This window comes from Bos indicus, chromosome 2 (genome assembly GCF_029378745.1).
Source record: "Bos indicus isolate NIAB-ARS_2022 breed Sahiwal x Tharparkar chromosome 2, NIAB-ARS_B.indTharparkar_mat_pri_1.0, whole genome shotgun sequence".
NCBI classification, from domain to species: Eukaryota; Metazoa; Chordata; class Mammalia; order Artiodactyla; family Bovidae; genus Bos; species Bos indicus.
This window is the reverse complement of record NC_091761.1, coordinates 8,819,693-8,842,265: the sequence shown is the minus strand read 5'-3', so window position 1 is coordinate 8,842,265 and position 22,573 is coordinate 8,819,693. Positions and strand designations below refer to the sequence as shown.

General features: G+C 38.5%; 1 protein-coding gene and 1 pseudogene across 2 annotated transcripts in view; one reads left to right on the top strand and one right to left on the bottom strand.

The window, feature by feature from the left end:
- TFPI (tissue factor pathway inhibitor) overlaps positions 1-22,573 on the bottom strand; it is a 97,276-nt gene that overhangs the window by 28,856 nt on the left and 45,847 nt on the right. For both annotated transcript variants that reach the window (XM_019969599.2, XM_019969591.2), the window contains exons 2-3: positions 19,298-19,432; positions 7,883-8,080 (exon numbers count right to left, since the gene is read on the bottom strand). In XM_019969599.2, the coding sequence (XP_019825158.1) occupies positions 7,883-8,080; positions 19,298-19,406 (307 nt within the window). In that variant the 5' untranslated portion in view covers positions 19,407-19,432. The remainder of the gene's footprint in view (positions 1-7,882; positions 8,081-19,297; positions 19,433-22,573) is intronic.
- Positions 10,537-12,026, top strand: LOC109565699 (peptidyl-prolyl cis-trans isomerase-like 1 pseudogene; annotated as a pseudogene).

The following is a 22,573-nucleotide window of genomic DNA, read 5'->3' as shown; positions in this document are numbered from 1 at the left end:
GATGGACAGGGAAGCCTGGCGTGCTTTGGTCCATGGGGTTTCAAGGAGTTGGACATGACTGAGTGACAACTGGACTGAGAACTATGACTTGGATTTCTTATTTATACATTGTATTTTTCAGACATCCTGGAGTGTGAAGTCAAGTGGGCCTTAGGAAGCATTAATACAAACAATGTTAGTAGAGGTGATGGAATTCAAGCTGAGCTATTTCATATCCTAAAAGATAATGCTGTCAAAGCGATACACTCAATATGTTAGCAGATTTGGAAAACTCAGCAGTAGCCACAGGACTGAAAATGGTCAGTTTTCATTCCAAAACCAAAAAAGTGCATTTACTTCACTTTTATATATTCTACCTTTCTCCTTGTTATGTTCCTGTTTTCTTTAACTCCTTTACCATATTTATAAGAGCTATTTTAAATTTCTTGTTGAGTAACGTCATCTTTGTCTGTTAGAATTGAGTACTTTTTTCCTAATTATGGATCAAATTTGCTTCATCTTTGAATGCTTAGTATTCTGGGAAGGGGGGAAGATAGATATTTTTGAATATTATGCTGTTGGCTGCTGGATTTTATTTTCTTCCATCAAAGAATGTTTCACTGTCAGTCACAGCAAACACCCTCCTCCAACAACACAAGAGGCTACTCTGCACGTAGACACATCAAAAGGTCAATGCTGAAAGTAGATTGTTTATATTCCTTGCAGCCGAAGATGGAGAAGCTCTATACAATCAGTAACAACAAGACCTGGAGCTGACTGTGGCTCAGATCATCAGCTCCTTATTGCAAAATTCAGGTTCAAATTGAAGGAAGTAGGGAAAACCACTAGGCCATTCAGGTATGACCTAAATCAAATCCCTTATGATTATACAGTGGAAGTGATGAATAGATTCAAGGGATTATATCTGATAGACAGAGTGCCTGAAGAACTATAGATGGAGGTTCATAACATTGTACAGGAGGTGGTGATCAAAAGCATCCCAAGAAAACAGAAATGCAAGAAGGCAAAATGGTTTTCTGAGGAGGGCTTAAAAATAGCTGAGAAAAGGAGAGAAGAGAAAGGCAAAGGAGAAAAGGAAAGATATACCCCTAAATGCAGAGTTCCAGAGTATAGCAAGGAGAGATAAGAAAGCCTTCTTAAGTGAACAATGCAAAGAAATTGGAGGAAACAACAGAATGGGAAAGACAAGAGATCTCTTCAATAAAATTAGACACCAAGGGAATATTTCAAGTAAAGATGGGCACAATAAAGGACAGAAATGGTATGGACCTACCAGAGCAGAAGAAATTAAGAAGAGGTGGAAAGAATACACAGAAGAGCTATACAAAAAAGGTCTTAATAACCTGGATAGCCACAATGGTGTGGTCATTCATCTAGAGCCAGACGTTCTGGAGTGTGAAGTCAAGTGGGCCTTAGGAAGCATTGCTACAAACACTGTTAGTAGAGGTGATGGAATTCAAGCTGAGCTATTTCAAATCCCCAAAGATGATGCTGTTAAAGTGATGCACTCAATATCTCAGCAAATTTGGAAAACTCAGCAATGGCCACAGGACTGGATAAGGTCAGTTTTCACTTCAATACCAAAGAAGAGCATGCCAAACAATATTCAAACTACTGCCCGATTGCACTCACATCATATGCTAGCAAGGTTATGCTCAAAAACCTTCAAGCCAGGCTTCCATACTACTGAACCAAGAACTTCCAGATATAAAGCTGAATTTAGAAAAGGCAGAGGAACCAAAGGTCAAATTGCCAACATTAGTTGGTTTGTAGAAAAAAGCAAGGAAATTCCAGAAAAACATCTACTTCTGCTTCACTGACTGTGCTAAACACTTTGTGTGGATCACAACTGAATGGAAAATTCTTAAAAAGATGAGAATACCAGACCGCCTTAACTGCCTCCTGAGAAACCTGTATGCAGATTAAGAAGCAACAGTTAGAACCAGGCACGAATAACGGGCTGGTTGCAAATTGGGAAAGAAGTACGTCAATGCTGTATATGGTCATCCTGCTTATTTAACGTAGATGCAGAGTGCATCATATGGAATGCTGGGCTGGATGAAGCACAAGCTGGGATCAAGATTGCTAGAAGAAATATCAATAACCTCAGATATGCAGATGACACCACCCTCATGGTAGAAAGCAAAGAGGAACTAAAAGAGCCTCATGATGAAGGTGAAAGAGGAGTGAAAAAACCTGACTCAACATTCAAAAAACTAAGATCATGGCAAATAGATGGGGAAACAATGGAAACAGTGGCAGATTTCGTTTTCTTGGGCTCCAAAATCACTGTAGAAGATGACTGTTGCCATGGAATTAAAAGATGCTTGCTGCTTGGAAGAAAAGCTATGACAAACCCAGACAGAATATTAAAAAGCAGAGACATTACTTTGCCAACAAAGGTTCTTATTGTCAAAAAATCATATGGTTTTTTAATTAGTCATATACGGATGTGAGAATTTGACCACAAAGAAGGCTGAGTGCTGAAGAATTGATACTTTTTATTTGTGATGCCACAGCAACAGCAGCAGACTCTTGATAGTCTCTAGGACTGCAAGGATATCAAATCAGTCCATCCTAAAGGAAATCAGCCCCGAATATTCATTGGAAGGACTGACGCTGAAGCTGAAACTCCAATACTTTGGCCACCCAATGTGAAGAGTTGACTCACTGGAAAACAAGCTGATGCTGGGAAAAATTGAAGTCAGGAGGAGAAGGGGACCACAGAGGATGAGATGGTTGGATGGCATCACTGACTTGATGGACAAGAGTTTGAGCAAGTTCCGGGAGCCAGTGAAACACAGGGAAGCCTGGCGTACTGCCGTCTATAGGGTCGCAAAGGGTAGGACACAAATGAGCAGCAGAGCACAGCAATTAAAGACGTGCTTTTTGGGCAAGTAGTTAATTATGAATTTTAAAGGCTTGGTTTAAGCTTCACTATGGCAAGTGTAAAGTAGCTTTTACTCCAGGTCTAATTTCATTCCAGTACTAAATTAAATGCAAAATTTCTCTTAATTGTGGGAGCTCTGGGAGGTGTTCCACTTATAAATCCCTTTAATTACATTCTCAGTTCATGGAATTTCATCAAATACATGCAGCTTTATTATTCAGCAACAAACTCAATGGGACCCTTATCGAGAATTTTTAGCTTTTTCACTTTGTATGTCCATTCTGTTTCACATACTGTCCCCCTCAGAACCTAACCACATCAGTCTCCAATCTCCACATCCTTCACCAGGGAGATTAGTGGGCTATGCTTGTACTTCCCTCTTTTAACTATGGTCCAGAAGATCAGTTCAGTTCAGTCACTCAGTTGTGTCCAACTCTTTGTGACTCCAGGAATCACAGCACACCAGGCCTCTGGAGTTCACCCAAACCTATGTCCATTGAGTCAGTGATGCCATCTAACCATCTCATCCTCTGTCTGTCCCCTTCTCCTCCTGCCCTCAATCTTTCCCAGCATCAGGCTCTTCTCAAATGAGTCAGCTCTTCGCATCAGGTGGCCAAAGTATTGGAGTTTCAGCTTCAATATCAGTCCTTCCAATGAATATTCAGGACTGATTTCCTTTAGGATGGACTGGTTGGATCTCCTTGCAGTCCAAGGGACTCTCAAGAGTCTTCTCCAGCACCACAATTCAAAAGCATCAGTTCTTTGGCACTCAGCTTTTTTCATAGTCCAACTCTCACATCCATACATGACCACTGGAAAAACCATAGCCTTGACAAGATGGACCTTTGTTGACAAAGTAATGTCTCTGCTTTTCAATATGCTATCTAGGTTGGTCATAACTTTCCTTCAAGGAGTAAGCGTCTTTCAATTTCATGGCTGTAATCACCATCTGCAGTGATTTTGGAGCCCCCAAAAATAAAGTCTGACACTGTTTCCACTGTTTCCCCATCTATTTCCCATGAAGTGATGGGACTGGATGCCATGATCTTCGTTTTCTGAATGTTGAGCTTTAAGCCAACTTTTTCACTCTCCTTTTTCACTTTCATCAAGAGGCTCTTCAGTTCTTCACTTTCTGCCATAAGGGTGGTGTCATCTGGATATTTGAGGTTATTAATATTTCTCCCAGCAATCTTGATTCCAGCCTGTGCTTCCTCTATCCCAGTGTTTCTCATGATGTACTCTGCATAGAAGTTAAATAAGCAGGGTGACAATATACAGCCTTGATGTACTCCTTTCCCTATTTGGAACTAGTCTGTTGTTCCATGTCCAGTTCTATTTGTTGCTTCCTGACCTGCATACAGGTTTCTCAAGAGGCAGGTCAGGTGGTCTGGTATTCCTAGCTCTTTCAGAATTTTCTACAGTTTATTGTGATCCACACAATCAAAGGCTTTGGCATAATCAATAAAGCATAAATAGATGTTTTTCTGGAACTCTCTTGCTTTTTCTATGATCCATTGTATGTTTGCAATTTGATCTCTGGTTCCTCTGCCTTTTCTAAATCCACCTTGAACATCAGGAAGTTCACAGTTCATGTATTGCTGAAGCCTGTCTTGGAGAATTTTGAGCATTACTTTACTAGCGTGTGAGATGAGTACAGTTGTGCGGTAGTTTGAGCATTCTTTGGCATTGCCTTTCTTTGGGATTGGAATGAAAACTGACCTTTTCCAGTCCTGTGGCCACTGCTGAGTTTTCCAAATTTGCTGGCATATTGAGTGCAGCACTTTCACAGCATCATCTTTTAGGATTTGAAGTAGCTCAGCTGGAATTCCATCACCTCCACTAGCTTTGTTCATAGTGATGCTTTCTAAGGCCCACTTGACTTCACATTCCAGGATGTCTGGCTCTAGGTCAGTGATCACACCATCATGATTATCTGGGTCATGAAGATCTTTTTTTGTACAGTTCTTCTGTGTATTCTTGCCACCTCTTCTTAATATCTTCTGCTTCTGTTAGGTCCATAACATTTCTGTCCTTTATTGAGCCCTTCTTTGCATGTAATGTTCCCTTGGTATCTCTAATTTTCTTGAAGAGATCCCTAGTCTTTCCCATTCTATTGTTTTCCTCTGTTTGTTTGCACTGATCTCTGAGGAAGGCTTTCTTATCTCTTTTTTTCTATTGAATGAGATAAAGTTTTATTTTTTTAAACTGTGATACAGCCATTTAATTCTCACATTAACAACAGCCAACATTTATGTGATACATTCACATGATTCTCTGTCTACACACAAGCACACACTATTTATATAAAAAATAAATTAAGCTTTAATAATAAACACACGTTTACAAGTGCAGCTTTTTAAAGCCTATTGAGAAATAAGTATGGACATTTCTGAGACAGGATCACCATGGAACTGGTTCTTCCGGAAGAAAATATTTTGAGAATGAAAAGCCTAACACAAAATCAGTGAGTAGTTTTCAAATGCCAGTTTTATAATTCTGCTTATTTCTTAATCTAATGATCAGCTTTCTGTTGGTAAGAATATAGCTTTTAGGGTTGTCTCCAAAAAGCTGGATATCACCTATTTGGAAAGTTCATCTACACTTCTAGAAATTAAAAGAACTAGAGCCCCCTTTATCCATCCTTCTTAAGTCCAAATAAAACTCACCCTTGGTGGCCCTGGATCAGTCTTCTTAAAATGTTATGCTCAGAGACCTCCTGACTTTGGAAAACTCGTGGGTCCCCTTACACATTTCTACACTGATGTCTAATGATTTCATCCTGAATAGTTGCAAAGGTGTGTGCGGTACATGATAGATACTGCATCTTCCGGTAAAATATTTCCATTTCCCTTTGGAACTCTGCATTCAAGTGAGTATATCTTTCCTTTTTTCCTTTGCTTTCGCTTCCCTTCTTTTCACAGCTATTTGTAAGGCCTCCTCAGACAGCCATTTTGGTTTTTTGCAGAAGTACCTTCATGGAGAACACTGGGGAGACTGGAAGCCTCACCTCACTTGTTTCCCTTCTCTCAGAGATCACAATCATGTACTGCATTTTGATAACTGTCTGTAAAAAAATTACTTCATACATTTTTTCCCAGTTTTTAGTTATTTACATTAGGAGAGTAATTCATCTCCAGTTACTCCATCATAGCTGAAGATGGAATATTCTCCTTAGGTAATTTCTTTAAAGTTTAGTAATTCTTTTTCTATATGTCAGCTATATTCTTAACTTTAGCTTATTATATAAAATACTCAGATATTCAAGCAATAATTTCAATGACATTTGAAGAAATAATAAGGAGATGGGGGCATATGACATATAGTTATATTCCTATGGTAGTAATTACTATAATAGTAATATAACCATTATATAGTAATATAACTATTATGGTATATAATAGTAATATAACTATTATAGTTATATTACTATGGTATTTGAGAAAATATTATAGGAGGACACTCACTAAAGAACAAAATGATTATATTAGATTAATTTCTGAAAAAAAAAAGGGTAACTTGTCACAATGGTGAAATAAGAGATTTTTAAATTATAAAAGCTAAATAGATATGTATTTCTGGAAAAAGGCCTGTTGATGAAAATAAGTAGGCTGCTACATGGGAAAGTGAGGATTACAAAGAATGAGGCAACCTGACCTCTAGCCAAGGTACTGAACTTGAGTGATACTCGATACAAAAGGATGCTTGGTAGGTATGGAAGAGGAAAAGGTATAGAATTCTGTGATGGATGGACAATGACCAGGCAATCATAAACCCAAATGTACGGTGCACAGAGAAACACCTAACTGCCTAATCTGTGTTAGCAACATTTTCCAGCACATTTATGCAGAAGAAGAGGAAAATAAGCTCTCTGAAATAAAGAAATACATTCACATCATTTGTTTTCTGTCAGCTCAGGAGCATACAATAATCACAGGGGAGAAAAGCTCTTTCTTTTCACGACAGTGAGATTCTTCCCACAAGCCAAAAGCATCACGATGCCAAGGCTGCTTTGTAAAAGCGATTTGGGAAAGCATTATCTGTGTGAAAATGCTAAGCCACCTGCTTTGCAAAAAACAAGACACCAGTGTTAAGCAAAGAAACCATCTATAGACTTACACTGTAAGTCAACTCTAAGAACATGCAAGGCAGAAATCTGGTCTAGAAACTGTGGAAATTAAGGCTAACTCAGGATTTTCTATCTCTCAAGTAGCTCTCAATTCAGAAGAATAAAGTTGAGATAAAATTGGACAAGTCATTGTTCAGAATTTAGTCTAAAGAGAGAAAACCACATCAAACATTGTAATTTGTAGAATTTAAAAAGTTTTAATATAATTGAATAAAAGCATTAAATTAAGTTTAATAACAGAATGTGATGTGCTTTTAAAACTTATAACTTAGTAAAATATGAAAAGAAAAGTCAGGTTCAGTAAGGTCTTAATAAGCCATTGGAGATAACATTTTCTACATTATTCCAAGGTTCCAAAGAGAAGGATTTAACTCTTAGAGAGAGAGAGAGAGAGATACATATATATATATATATATATATATATATATATATATATATATATTTCTATAATTTTCTGATTAGTAACTACTGAGAACCTCAAAATGGATTAATTCATTATCTTGACATGGAAACAACTATGACATCATCGTGTTGAAAAAGGAAAGTCTAAGTCACTGTGAATACTGATTTATTTCTTGTGAACTCATAGCTCCCTAAAGAGGTGGGATTACACTTAATGTGTTGCAGATATAAAGTCTGTTCTGCACACCTAAGGGTTTTCTTCCCTCTTCATCATGGAGTGGTGTATAGGACAATAAGCTTAATGTATTTTATAGTAACTGATACAAAAAATGAAAAACAGTCATTGTTAAAGCTGAAAAAGTAAAACAAATGATTCCTTCTAATATTAAAATAGTTTAACTTTTTTTTCTAAAATTATCAAATCTATGAAAGGTTTCGGGATGATAGTGTCTCCAAAAACCTACCTCTTGTACATTTTTGTTTGCACTCTTCCAGAGTTTCAAATCGATTCTGATTTCCTTTACATCCTCCATATATAAATTCTTCACATTGTTGAGTATGAATATTGAAAAAAAATCTCTTTATCATTGCTTTGCATGGGCCATCATCTACTCTCATGGCACAAAATGAATGCACAGGTTTCAGTGGAGGCAACTCAGCATCTACAAGGTAAAAATAAAAGAACAACATATAATCCTTCATCAACACTGTAATCCTTTTCAATACATTTTAATTTTAAGGAAAAGTACAACAATAATAAAACAGGCTGATATAAGAAACTATGAAAATTATCCAAAAGGTAGATAAATATATAAACTCACCAAATGAGACAGATCTTACCAACTTTATTAAACTTTGTTGATTATTAACCAACTATTAGGGAAAAATGTTGACATTTGTAATAGGTTCTTATTATTGCTTAAACTTGTACCAGTTGACCAATATGTAACTGAGTCATAGAGCTGTCTCCCTAATCAACAGCTGCATCATTCTTTACATATAAAACAAGTCTTTAAAAGCAACAATATTAGAGCTGATACATGACTTCATGTCTTATGAAAAAAATTAACGGTATCTATGTTCATATATGTGTGTATATATCTTACTACATTAAACTATTTCCTAATTAGGAAAATTTATGTAACTTATAAATTCCAAATAATTTATTTTCTTAAAGTAAACACACAAGGGCTTCCCTGGTAGCTCAGTTGGTAAAGAATCCACCTGCAATGCGGGAGACCCTGGTTTGATTCCTGGATTGGGAAGATCCCCTGGAAAAGGGAAATGCTACCCACTCCAGTATTCTGGCCTAGAGAGTTCCATGGACTGTATAGTCCATGGAGTCCCAAAGAGTTGGACACAACTGAGTGACTTTCACTTTTACACTATACGCACAAGAACTTCTTTCTACAGAAATCAATATATAATAGCATTTTAGAGTATTATATATAACTGTATATAAACAAAAATGACTTATAAAAAATATATAGTTTCCCTTTATCACTGAAGTTACAATTGTCAATTCAAATGCAAAAATAAGTGAAAGCATTTTCTGAGTAATACATTTTTGCAAAATTGTGAATGCTATTTATATTCCTATGTTTACTTAAAGACTGATAATTTTATACTTGACATTCCAAGTTGTTAGAAAGATGTGAGAAGTTAGAAGGCTTTGCATCAAAGACACTATGTGGTACATCTGACTGAGAGATGGCTCACCATGTGTCACTGAATTATCATTTTATGTTTATCTACTCTAGATAGGGCTGACCAAATTTTGACTTATCAGTTTTATAAGTATCTGATAGAGGAGCTATCCCACGTTGAAGGTCAGGAAGGACGGCGGTAAGGAGATACCCCTCGTCCAAGGTAAGGAGCAGCGGCTGAGCTTTGCTGGAGCAGCCTTGAAGAGATAACCCACGCCCAAGGTAAGAGAAACCCAAGTAAGATGGTAGGTGTTGCAAGAGGGCATCAGAGGGCAGACACACTGAAACCATACTCACAGAAAACTAGTCAATGAAATCACACTAGGACCACAGCCTTGTCTAACTCAACAAAACTAAGCCATGCCCGTGGGGCAACCCAAAATGGGCAGGTCATGGTGGAGAGATCTGACAGAATGTGGTCCTCTGGAGAAGGGAATGGCAAACCACTTCAGTATTATTGCCGTGAGAACCCCATGAACAGTATGAAAAGGCAAAATGATAGGATACCTGAAAGAGAAACTCCCCAGGTCAGTAGGTGCCCAATATGCTACTGGAGATCAGTGGAGAAATAACTCCAGAAAGAATGAAGGGATGGAGCCAAAGCAAAAACAATGCCCAGCTGTGGATGTGACTGGTAATAGAAGCAAGGTCCGATGCTGTAAAGAGCAATATTGCATAGGAACCTGGAATGTCAGGTCCATGAATCAAAGCAAATTGGAAGTGGTCAAACAAGAGATGGCAAGAGTGAATGTTGACATTCTAGGAATCAGTGAACTGAAATGGACTGGAATGGGTGAATTTAACTCAGATGACCATTATATCTACTACTGTGGGCAGGAATCCCTCAGAAGAAATGGAGTAGCCATCATGGTCAACAAAAGAGTCTGAAATGCAGTACTTGGATGCAATCTCAAAAATGACAGAATGATCGCTGTTCATTTCCAAGGCAAACCATTCAATATCACAGTAATCCAAGTCTATGCCCCAACCAGTAACACTGAAGAAGCTGAAGTTGAACGGTTCTATGAAGACCTCCAAGACCTTTTAGAACTAACACCCAAAAAAGATGTCCTTTTCATTATAGGGGACTGGAATGCAAAAGTAGGAAGTCAAGAAACACTTGGAGTAACAGGCAAATTTGGCCTTGGAATATGGAATGAAGCAGGGCAAAGACTGATAGAGTTTTGCCAAGAAAATGCACTGGTCATGACAAACACCCTCTTCCAACAACACAAGAGAAGACTCTATACATGGACATCACCAGATGGTCAACACCGAAATCAGATTGATTTGCAGCCAAAGATAGAGAAGCTCTATACAGTCAACAAAAACAAGACCAGGAGCTGACTGTGGCTCAGACCATGAACTCCTTATTGCCAAATTCAGACTTAAATTGAAGAAAGTAGGTTTTCCGCCAGCCTCGCCATGGCGGCGATTCCTCCAGACTCTTGGCAGCCGCCCAACGTGTACCTGGAGACCAGCATGGGGATCATCGTGCTGGAGCTGTACTGGAAGGATGCTCCAAAGACCTGTAAGAACTTTGCTGAATTGGCTCATCGAGGTTACTACAATGGCACCAAATTCCACAGAATCATCAAAGACTTTATGATCCAGGGAGGTGACCCAACAGGGACAGGTCGAGGTGGTGCGTCTATCTATGGCAAGCAGTTTGAAGATGAACTTTATCCAGACTTGAAATTCACAGGGGCTGGAATTCTCGCAATGGCCAATGCAGGGCCTGACACCAACGGCAGCCGGTTCTTTGTGACCCTGGCTCCCACCCAGCGGCTTGATGGCAAGCATACCATTTTTGGCCGTGTGTGTCAGGGTATAGGCATGGTGAATCGAGTTGGAATGGTGGAAACAAACTCCCAGGACTGCCCCGTGGACGATGTGAAGATCATTAAGGCATACCCTTCCGGGTAGACTTGCTGCTCTCTCGGCCACACCCTGGTCTTCGGAGATGGCCCCAACAAACCAGTTTGCAGATGACCTAGAATGACTCATAACTCTAAACTTCATTTTGGCCTTGCAAATCTGAGGCACTGAGGAGGTCTGGGGTCTTGGGTGAGTTAGAGATGAAAGTGTATTTTGATCAGATGCTTCTTTTCTCTTCCCCAGTGCCTACATTGACTGAGCATTTGCAGAAATGTTCTTACACGATATGTCACAGATAGCTGCTCACTGCACATGACCCACACTGCTCCTTCTCGTGTGTGTCTGCTTTATGTACTTAAAACAAAGTGAAGCCAACTCTGTCATTTCGCAGTGCCTAACAACCTCTTGTAGAAATTTATATTCTGGCCTACACTGCAGTCTTTAGTGGCTGACAGCCATAGAATTCAAAATCAAGTAGTGTCTATCAGCTCTCTTAACTGTGTGCGCCCCCTATTTCAGTCTCTTGCATTTGTTCTTCCAGGGATTGCATGCATCTCTGTATATATTTTTCCTCTCAGAACATGAACACTGCTGTTTCTGACACTTAGACATCCCACACAAAGCCACATTGAATTTTTGCCAAATGAAAAATGCATCCAACAATCAAGTTTCTAAGAAGGTGTCAAGTGGGGAATGATAATATGTAATAATCGAGAAATGAATTTATTAAAAAGAAGCAGACGCACTGACCATTTTTTCTCCAGGAAGGAGTAGAAATCTGTAGTGAGCATAAAGGCAGACTGTGAGTTCTCCTTAAAAAAACAGTGTTCTCATAAAGGAGAAGCACCACTTAAGTTTTTTTAAACTAAGACTTAAGAGAAATTAGGTAAGAGAGTTTATATATATATATTTTTAATCTTTGTGATTTTTTTTAAGGAGGGAGTAGTGAGGGAAAGGAAGTTAATACCTATGGAATGAATAGAAACTTCCAAAATAAAATGCCATTGATGGTTGAAATAAAAAAAAAAAATGAAGAAAGTAGGGAAAACCACTAGACCATTCAGGTATGACCTAAATCAAATCCCTTATGATTATACAGTGGAAGTGAGAAATAGATTTAAGAGCCTAGATCTGATAGATAGAGTGCCTGATGAGCTATGGAATGAGGTTCATGACATTGTACAGGAGACAGGGATCAAGACCATCCCCATGGAAAAGAAATGCAAAAAAGCAAAATGGCTGTCTGGGGAGGTCTTACAAATAGCTGTGAAAAGAAGAGAAGCGAAAAGCAAAGGAGAAAAGGAAAGATATAAACATCTGAATGCAGAGTTCCAAAGAATAGCAAGAAGAGATAAGAAAGCCTTCTTCAGCGATCAATGCAAAGAAATAGAGGAAAACAACAGAATGGGAAAGACTAGAGATCTCTTCAAGAAAATTAGAGATACCAAGGGAAGATTTCATGCAAAGATGGGCTCGATAAAGGACAGAAATGGCATGGACCTAACAGAAGCAGAAGATATTAAGAAGAGATGGCAAGAATACACAGAAGAACTATACAAAAAAGATCTTCACGACCCAGATAATCACGATGGTGTGATCACTGACCTAGAGCCAGACATCCTGGAATGTGAAGTCTAAGTGGGCCTTAGAAAGCATCACTATGAACAAAGCTAGTGGAGGTGACAGAATTTCAGTTGAGCTGTTCCAAATCCTGAAAGATGAAGCTGTGAAAGTGCTGCACTCAATATGCCAGCAAATTTGGAAAACTCAGCAGTGGCCACAGGACTGGAAAAGATCAGTTTTCATTCCAATCCCAAAGAAAGGCAATGCCAAAGAATGCTCAAACTACCACACAATTGCACTCATCACACATGCTAGTAAGGTAATGCTTAAAATTCTCTAAGCCAGGCTTCAGCAATATGTGAACCGTGAACTTCCTGATGTTCAAGCTGGTTTTAGAAAAGGCAGAGGAACCAGAGATCAAATTGCCAACATCTGCTGGATCATGGGAAAAGCAAGAGAGTTCCAGAAAAGCATTTATTTCTGCTTTATTGACTATGCCAAAGCCTTTGACTGTGTGGATCACAATAAACTGTGGAAAATTCTGAAAGAGATGGGAATACCAGACCACCTGATTTGCCTCTTGAGCAATTTGTATGCATGTCAGGAAGCAACAGTTAGAACTGGACATGGAACAACAGACTGTTTCCAAATAGGAAAGGGAGTTCGTCAAGGCTGTATATTGTCGCCCTGTTTCTTTAACTTATATGCAGAGTACATTATGAGAAACGCTGGACTGGAAGAAACACAAGCTGGAATCAAGATTGCCGGGAGAAATATCAGTGACCTCAGATATGCAGATGATACCACCCTCATTGGCAGAAAATGAAGAGGAACTAAAAAGCCTCTTGATGAAGGTGAAAGTGGAGAGTGAAAAAGTTGGCTTAAAGCTCAACATTCAGAAAACGAAGGTCATGGCATCTGGTCCCATCACTTCATGGGAAATAGATGGGGAAACAGTGGAAACAGTGTCAGACTTTATTTTGGGGGGCTCCAAAATCACTGTGGATGGTGACTGCAGCCATGAAATTAAAAGACACTTACTCCTTGGAAGGAAAGTTATGACCAACCTAGATAGCATGTTCAAAAGCAGAGACATTACTTTGCCAACAAAGGTTCGTCTAGTCAAGGCTATGGTTTTTCATGTGGTCATGTATGGATGTGAGAGTTGGACTGTGAAGAAGCCTGAGCGCTGAAGAATTGATGCTTTTGAACTGTGGTGTTGGAGAAGACTCTTGAGAGTCCCTTGGACTGCAAAGAGATCCAACCAGTCCATTCTGAAGGAGATCAGCCCTGGGATTTCTTTGGAGGGAATGATGCTAAAGCTGAAACTCCAGTACTTTGGCCACCTCATGCAACGAGTTGACTCATTGGAAAAGACTCTGATGCTGGGAGGGATTGGGGGCAGAAGGAGAAGGGGACGACAGAGGATGAGATGGCTGGATGTCGTCACTGACTCGATGGACATGAATCTGAGTGAACTCCGGGAGTTGGTGATGGACAGGGAGGTGTGGCCTGCTGCGATTCATGGGGTCGCAAAGAGTCAGACACAACTGAGAGACTGATCTGATCTGATCTTATAATCAGATCTCAAAAGCCATGTGAATAATTTTGAGAAGTGAGCTAGAATACAAACATTCTGACATTTTGAATTGTATAGGTATATTCCATGATTTCAGAAATTCCTAGGGCTTCCTCGGTAGCTCAGTTGATAAAGAATCCGCCTGCAATGCAAGAGATCCTGATTTGATTCGTGGGTCAGGAAGATCCCCTGGAGAAGTGATATGCTACCCACTCCAGTATTCTTGGGCTTCCCCGGTGTCTCAGATGATAAAGAATCCACCCACAATGCAGGAAACTTGGGTTCGATCCCTAGGTTGGGAAGATCCCCTGGAGGAGGGCATGGCAACCCACTCCAGTATTCTTTCCTGGAGAATCCCCAGGGACAGAGAAGCCTGACAGGCTGTACCCATGGGGTAACAAAGAGTCGGACACAACTGAGTGACTAAGCACAGCACAACACATTATAGCACTTCTGATATAATATGATAGTCCTGATTCCCAAGTTACAGTTATTGTGGAACTTTACAGACACCAAATCATTGCAGCAGTGCTTCAGACAAGCACCTTTAAAGAGGATGCTTGTACAATGTGGAAAGCATCGCCAGAGTTGCCATACACTGTATATGTAGGAGAACTATTTCTTATAATAATTTTTATCAGATTTTTCTCATTGATAATTGTCAATATTTTTGACTTTTCATATATGTGATATTCTTTATCATCATGCCAAATTTTTAGTTTACATTTTATGGTTTAAGGATAGAAATACCAGCCTATTTTCAACGTGTTATTTAGTAATCGCGCCACCAGGTGGCGGCAGAGCACCACACACACACAAAAGGTAACTGCTCTGCAGTAGTAGCAGAGTCTGGGTAGGAAAGACTGCAAACGGTTCACGGAGATTACTGTGCGCCGGACATTTTGCAATTATGTTATTTAATAATCACAAGGCATTTTTATCTCCACTGTGCAAATTATAAAATAATACTGCAAAAATTAACTTCTCAGTTCACACTCTAAGTGATGGCTTTAGATCTGACCCCCAGATAATTTTATATCAGATATCTCACATCTTCTTAATAACTGAGTGATACAGTCACAGATCTGTGTGACTGAGATTCCTTAATTGATATTTAAATCAAGAACGTAGATTGAGTTTTACAATTTCTACTCAATAAATTTTTCTAAATTTTACTTTATAAAAATTAGAATAGTTTTTTTTTTTTCCTTGTTTTTCCTTTTTCTAAAAAATTTTTATTTTGTATTGGGATATGGCCAATTAACAATGTTCTGATAGTTTCAGGTGGACAGCAAAGGGACTCAACCTATACATATACATGTATCCATTCTCTCCCAAACTCCCCTCCCTCCCAGGCTGCCACATAACTTTGTAAAAGGTTTCAACGATGAAAGCAGGTAATGCTTTTATAACAATTTCTTAAAGAAAGCACTAAGAATTAATTTGATTAACATATTTTACTAATTATTATCTAATTATTCATTTTCACCATTCAAATTTTATGGTATTTCTTACACAAATCCTGCATTAGAATATTCTTTATTCTTTTGTTCAGTGAGCTTGCGACCTCCCACTTGAGCAACATCATCCCTGATTGGGGGAGTGATGACGTGGCTCCTTTAAACACAAGGCCATGCCACTACTAAAACTGGATGAAAGTCTGTCTTGTTTTCACTTTTTACTTTAGATAAACCTTTTCAAAAGTTAACAACTGTGTGCTGATCATATATGTCAGGCACCGTGCTGTCATGGCAGATGTGACGGAAGATTAAGTGTCAGTGATCTCCACCCCATGCCCCAACTTCATGGCTCATGCAGACACTCAGACTTACTTATATAAATATTAAAGAACTTCAAGATGCTGTGACCATGTTTAATAAGATACTTAAGCTGCTCTGAGGGGGTCAGCAGTAACTTCCCTTCCTGAAACTTGAAGAAAGCATTGACTATGACAAGGATCTACCTAAGGCCATACAACTGGAAAACACGTACAGGGCAATGTAATAGGAATTTAATTTGATGAAATAAACAGAATTATGGTTCATATTTAATCATGTTCATAATTGATTCCTTGCATTTTATTTTTCAGAGTCTGAGGATTACAATTTCACTCTTCCTCCCCCTGGTCCGGGGTACTGAGGGGAGGGCTCAGGGTAATATTTAGGGATGTGTCAAGTCCTTGGTTGTTAGAGTCCTCCTCCTCCTGGGATTTGTCTGGAAACCTAGAGCTTTAAGATAACGTACTGCCTGGGAGTCTACATGCTACTTGACTCTCTCACTAAAAGACTGGTTTCTCTGGAAAGATAGAACACAGACATGTATTCTGCCTTCTCTGTGCTAGGAAATGTGCCAGCTGCTTTTATGCAATTTACATAACAGCCATCTGAATGTAGTTATTTACATCACTTATTTATAGATTAGGATACTGGGAGTCAGAGAGTTTATATAAACTCATCTAATTTTGCAAAGCTGCCATATGACAAACTACAAATGCATACTTAGGCCCATCTGATTCTAAGTGTTATGAAATAGACTTGCTTTTCTCTAAATGTTCCCTGATAATTTTGTCTCTCCTAGTCCGAAGGGATTTTTTTTTAAAGAAAGTTTTCACCACAATTTTTTTGTCATTTTTTTTTTATCAAGAAGTTTTTCTATTTCATCCTCCCTGCTGGTTGACTTAATTTTAAAATGGCTACTATTGACTTATGACAGAAGCCATAAAATCTCGTAATGTTTTTCAATAAAATACTAGTGCATTATTTCACTGAACTTCTATAAAATGATGGCATGACCATGGCATAATGTAGATGATATCTCCAAAATTAAATTGAGACAGACACTGTGTTTAATCACTCAGTTGTGTCTGACTCTTTGGGACTCCATGGACTCTAGCCCAGCAGGCTCCTCTGTCCATGGAGACTCTCCAGGAAAGAATACTGGAGTGGGTTGCCATGCCCTCCTTCAGGGGATCTTCTCAACCCAGGGAAAGAACCCAGGTCTCCCACATTGTGGGCAGATTCTTTACCAGCTGAGCCACTAGGGAAGCCCAAGAATACTGGAGTGGGTAGCCTATCCCTTCTCCAGGGGAACTTCCTGGTCCAGGAATCGAACCAGGGTCTCTGGAATTGAGGGTGAATTCTTTACCAGCTGAGCTACCAGGGAAGCCCAGAGACAGACAAAGTATCCTGCTAACACAGGATTAATTGAAAATAAAACAAAAACAAGACTGCATAAGTCTGTGCAGCCAGTCAGCTAAGTGGTCTTCACATCTGGCTTTACAACCAAGGTTTTTCCTTATCCAGCTGGATTTGGTCTGTATTTACCCAGAGATTTTAAACTTGGGTTTAAACATTGATGGGTTAATTCTGTTTTCTTCGCTGACTGTGGCAGTAGCAACAACTTCAGGAACCTCCTGATTAACTGGCATTCACTTTCTCAGCCTAATTGAGAGAACTTCTTGGGCTAGGTGAATACTGGGAACACGTGGACTCTTTCTCCTCCCACTTCCTAAAATGGGATTGCCTGCTTTTCTCCTATTAGGATTTACTTTAATCTCCGTATTCCTTCTCTATCTACCTCCATAATATTAAAATTTTAGCCATCCCTTTTTTGAGAAATGAGCAGAATGAAGGATTAGATCTCATCTCATAGTGATGGCATTCCTACTTTAATAAGACACATAATGGTTTTTAACTTTATCAAATAACATTCCATCTTTAGGAAATTTTCCCAACAATATATATTTTTTTTAGTGGCATATAACAATAAGCCTTTGCTTTTCACACATGGATAGGACGTGACTGACCCTTTTGATCCCAGCTGGGTTTGCTTCTCATCTACCAGTCCGCTGGGGCTGCTGTAGGCTGGGCTTGCTTGGGTGGGTGGAGTTCAAGCTGTGGGTCCAGCTGGGGCAGACCTTCAAGTCTGCTCCCAGTGTCTGCTTCTTGGGTGCGGGCTGAAGTGGTGTAGCATGGACATCTGGACTTCCCCAGGTCAAGCGCTCAGACAGCCAAGTATAGATGAGGCCCCCTCTTCTTTGTATCAACAGCAGTACCCTATGAATGCCTCTATCATTTCACTTACTACACTGTACTGAAATAACCTGTCTTCCTTGTGAAATCATGACATTTTGGAGAACCCAGTCTCAGTCATCAGGTCTTCCCTAGCATCTACCAGAGTTTCAGGCACATAAGATGTGTTTATTCAATCTGTATCAAAAGGAAGTACACTGAACAAAATCACACTAAACAACTGTAAGTGATATGAAATAAAAAAGGTATTTGTGGAAATCGTTTGTACATCACAAACACACATATGAATAGAAGCTTTCATTTTGTTCAGCCTCTCATTATTAACAATGAGTTGACGTTTCTATCAATAATTTACTAATTTGCCACAAAATATTGCTTTTAAGAAAGAAATAAATCTATAATAATGATCACTACACAGTCTCCTCCTTGTTCTATTTCTTTATTGTTAGAACAGCTGACCCTTGAGCAACACAGGTTTGATCTGCGTTGGCCCACTTTTACAGATTTTTTTTTCAACAGTCAGTACTGCAGTAGTGCATGATCTGTGGTTGGCTGAATCTGCATGCAGAACGCCAGACATAAAGGAATTGTGGATACAGAGGGCTAAATATGAGTTACACGTGGATGCTCTACTTCACTGATGGTGCACCAGCTCCTGCATCGCTCAAGAGTCAACTGCATTTTATTTTTAAGCACAGAACTTTATGGGAGTAGAACTGTCTTCTGTTATCCCCATCTCCTGGTATCCAGCTTGGCTGTATTCTCACATTGGACTCATCTGAGAAGTTCTTGTTTGAGGAATATAAAGACAGGAAGGAGAGAAAAACTGAAACCTTCAATGCCTGCTGTTTCCTTTTCCTTCTCACACTTTTCACAGTCAAAGGTGACATCAAGGTTCATAGAGAGCTGTATCTATATCATTTCATTTTACTTGCAATTTTCCAGAGATACTTCAGGTTTTAATATACAATCTGAGAAATGAGAGATCTTCTTCCCTAACGTGACTTTTTTTTGTACTAAGGTTTTGGAAAAATATCATTTCAATAAAACTTCTTTTCTTTCAAGATGAAGAAAAATATATTAATTTTTGGATTAAAAGGATGAATGCTTCTAACATTTTACCTGTAATGTTTGTATATTCTTCACCTTCCTCAGGAACAGCATTGAGAGGGGCAGAAGCACAGCTAAGCAGCAGACATACAGAAACCCCCAAAATCTGTTCTTTCTTCATTATGTTAATGAAGATTTCAGAGATGTCTGAAATATAAAACATAGATATACCTAATGAATAGAGAGTTGATGTGGATTTATACACATCAACTTAGGAATCTTAAGCATAGCTTTGACATTTATGACATTCTATGACACTTAATGTGTATTCTCATACATCTCTGTTCACAAATTCCTTAAGTCATATTTAAAACATGTGGATTAGCATTCAGTATTGTAGACACACATATTTTCAGAGCATATAGCTAATAATATTCAAATACACAGGTCATGGTTCAGTCTTGAAAATACACACTTAAATAGCAATAATTGAGACATGGGTAATGCTAATCAACATGACTAAGTGTGTATTAAAATCCATTTCATATGTAATTCTATTTGCCACATCTTTTTCATAACTATTCTTTTCTGAGTCAGAACTAATTTTATTTGAAATCTTCTATCATTTCTTGAATAAAACTTTCAATTTCTGATTCCTCTTTCCCTTTACTACCATGTTCAAAAAAGAAATACATTTCCAAATGTTCATCTTGCTGCTGCTGCTAAGTCACTTCACTCATGTCCGACTCTGTGCAACCCCATAGATGGCAGCCTACCAGGCTCCTCCATCCATGGGATTTTCCAGGCAAGAGTACTGGAGTGGGGTGCCGTTGCCTTCTCCAAATGTTCATCTTTGTTTCCTTTAAAATATATTTCTGTTTTTATACAATTTCCTAACCAGATTTTCTATGAGATTGCAAACAGAACTGTTGAAAAAGAAATGTCTTAACATTATAGCCAGTTGTTTGCCCCAATTTTTCTCCATCAATTTAGGGAGTTATCTCATGCAAAAGAGTTTCACAGAAAAGTGACTTTAAGTTATAAATCAACACATTTACAGCCTATAGGAAACAGATTGCAGGAGAAGAGTGAGACTTCCTGTTTCAAAATTGTTTAAGATCCATAGCAAAAAATAATGGAAAAGCACACTTAAAGGCTATTTTTCCTTTGTATTCAAAAGTGGAAGGAAATGTGTAATGTTCATGCAGCATGGGCAGAGAAAAGAAGAGAATGCATGCACATTCTCAGTCGCTGCTGCCATCGGAATCAGGAAGGAAACAGCAATGTTATCAGTACATGTTCACAAATGCAGGAACCGATACTCCATCAAAAACAATTTAGTATTTTGTTTATGTCTATAGTGGATCACAGCTACAGTATACATCATTAAAGTGTAGTCTTAAGTAATAAGTAAAGTGATAAATGACAATTTGCATTAAACTTCGTTAAAAATCACCAGTGAAATGGATAATCTATTTTCTCACGACACTGCAAATATTAACACATTTTAAAATTATATTTGGTAGCAGTGCTATATATCTTCTAAATCATATCATAAAGTACTTGAATCCACACACACACACACACATATATATATATATATATATATGTATTTAAATGTATGCACAAATATACATATGCACCATTGGCCTTTGACCAATATGGATTTGAACTATGTGGATTCACTTATATGTGGATCTTTTTCAATAGTAAATGCTATAGTACTACCTGATCTATGGTTGCTTGAATTTTTGGACTTGGAACTGCTAATATACAGGAAACATGAACATGAAGGAATTTGCATAAGAAGGGCCTAGTCAAAACAGTATGACTTCTTTTCTTCCTGGACTAGGTTCACAAAGCTTGAGCTCAGAAATGATAGGGAAGTGTCCCACAGCTTAACCAATATGCTTGAGGTCAAAAGCTACAGGAGATTAGCAAGTATTTGGTGGATTCTATAAAAGGGTCAGGAAATATGAATATGTCAAAACACTGCATATATTAATGTAAATATCTGAGTTTAAGGGTGGAGTGGATAGGTGTAGCTCCCAGGAGAAGTGGGTTATTGCTTCTAGAAAAAAAGGGAGTTGAACAGAAAAAACTATGAGTATGCTATTTAAGAAGCCATAGCTAATTAATGACTGATACAGATCTTAAATTCAAGTGAGCAAACTGCTAGTTCAGTGCTTTCTTCTCCATAATATTGCTTCTGAAAAGTGACCAAAAGCATTAAATAATACAATTTCTAAGAGCAATGTAGAAGATTGATTTGGGTGCACCACTGAAAAGATATAGTACGACAAGTTATAACATTCATAAAATTGCAATTTGTGGTGATCAGAGAGAACTGATTTAATTATATGTTATCGTAATTTACTTATTTTTTAAATTTCAAGATGCATTACATTGCAAAGTGACAAGATAAATAACAAACCCAAACTGAAGCTGTGTACTAATTGACTCACTTCTTATACATCCTTGTACCTTTCTGCACTCTACTGTCTTACTAGCTGGCCCTGTTAAAAATATGTATTACCCAATCTAGTATCATACACAAAAATTGACTCAAGAGAATTCAACCATTTAAATGTGAAAGGTAAAACATTAAATGCTAGGAGAAAAAACACAGGAGAATATATTTATGGTGAAGTTGGCAAGCATTTTTGAATCAGGATATAGACAGCACCGGTTAAATACAATAAAACAGTGATAACTGTATTTCATTAAAATCAAGAAATTCTGTTCATCAAAGGAAATATCATTAAGATATTGAAAAGGCAAGTTGTGAGGAAGTATTTGAAATTCATATATCTTAAGATTATATATTGAAAATGTATAAAGAACTACAAATAAATATGCAATTAAAAATGGATTAAAGATTTGTTAAGGAAATTAAAATGGAGGAAGTCTTATTCAGGCTTCAGAAACAGGACAGCAATATCAGGCCTCTGACCTGCTTCTGACCTGCCTGGACACTGCCTGCATTCTGAGCCTGCTGGCAAGCACAGCAAGTCAGGCAGCACTTTAGATAAGAAATGGGGTGGGTCTTGGAAACTTTTAACGCCCCAGGGCCTGGCCAGCTCCTCCCGGCCCCCTCTACCTGCAGGTCTAAGAAGTCTTACGACTTATAAGGTGAGAGAAACAGCATTGTAAAAGTTAAAATTAAACCAGAGCTGCATTTTTGCGTGCAAACTGATGACAGTATCAGGTTGTGCCCTGGGGTACAAGCCATTGCAAACCCCCAAACAGCAATTTGAAGTCTTGCCAATGGGGTGGATGCACTGCCTGGAACATTTTCCCAACTGGGACTCCAGATTAGTGTGAACAAGGGACTTCCCAGGACTGTTC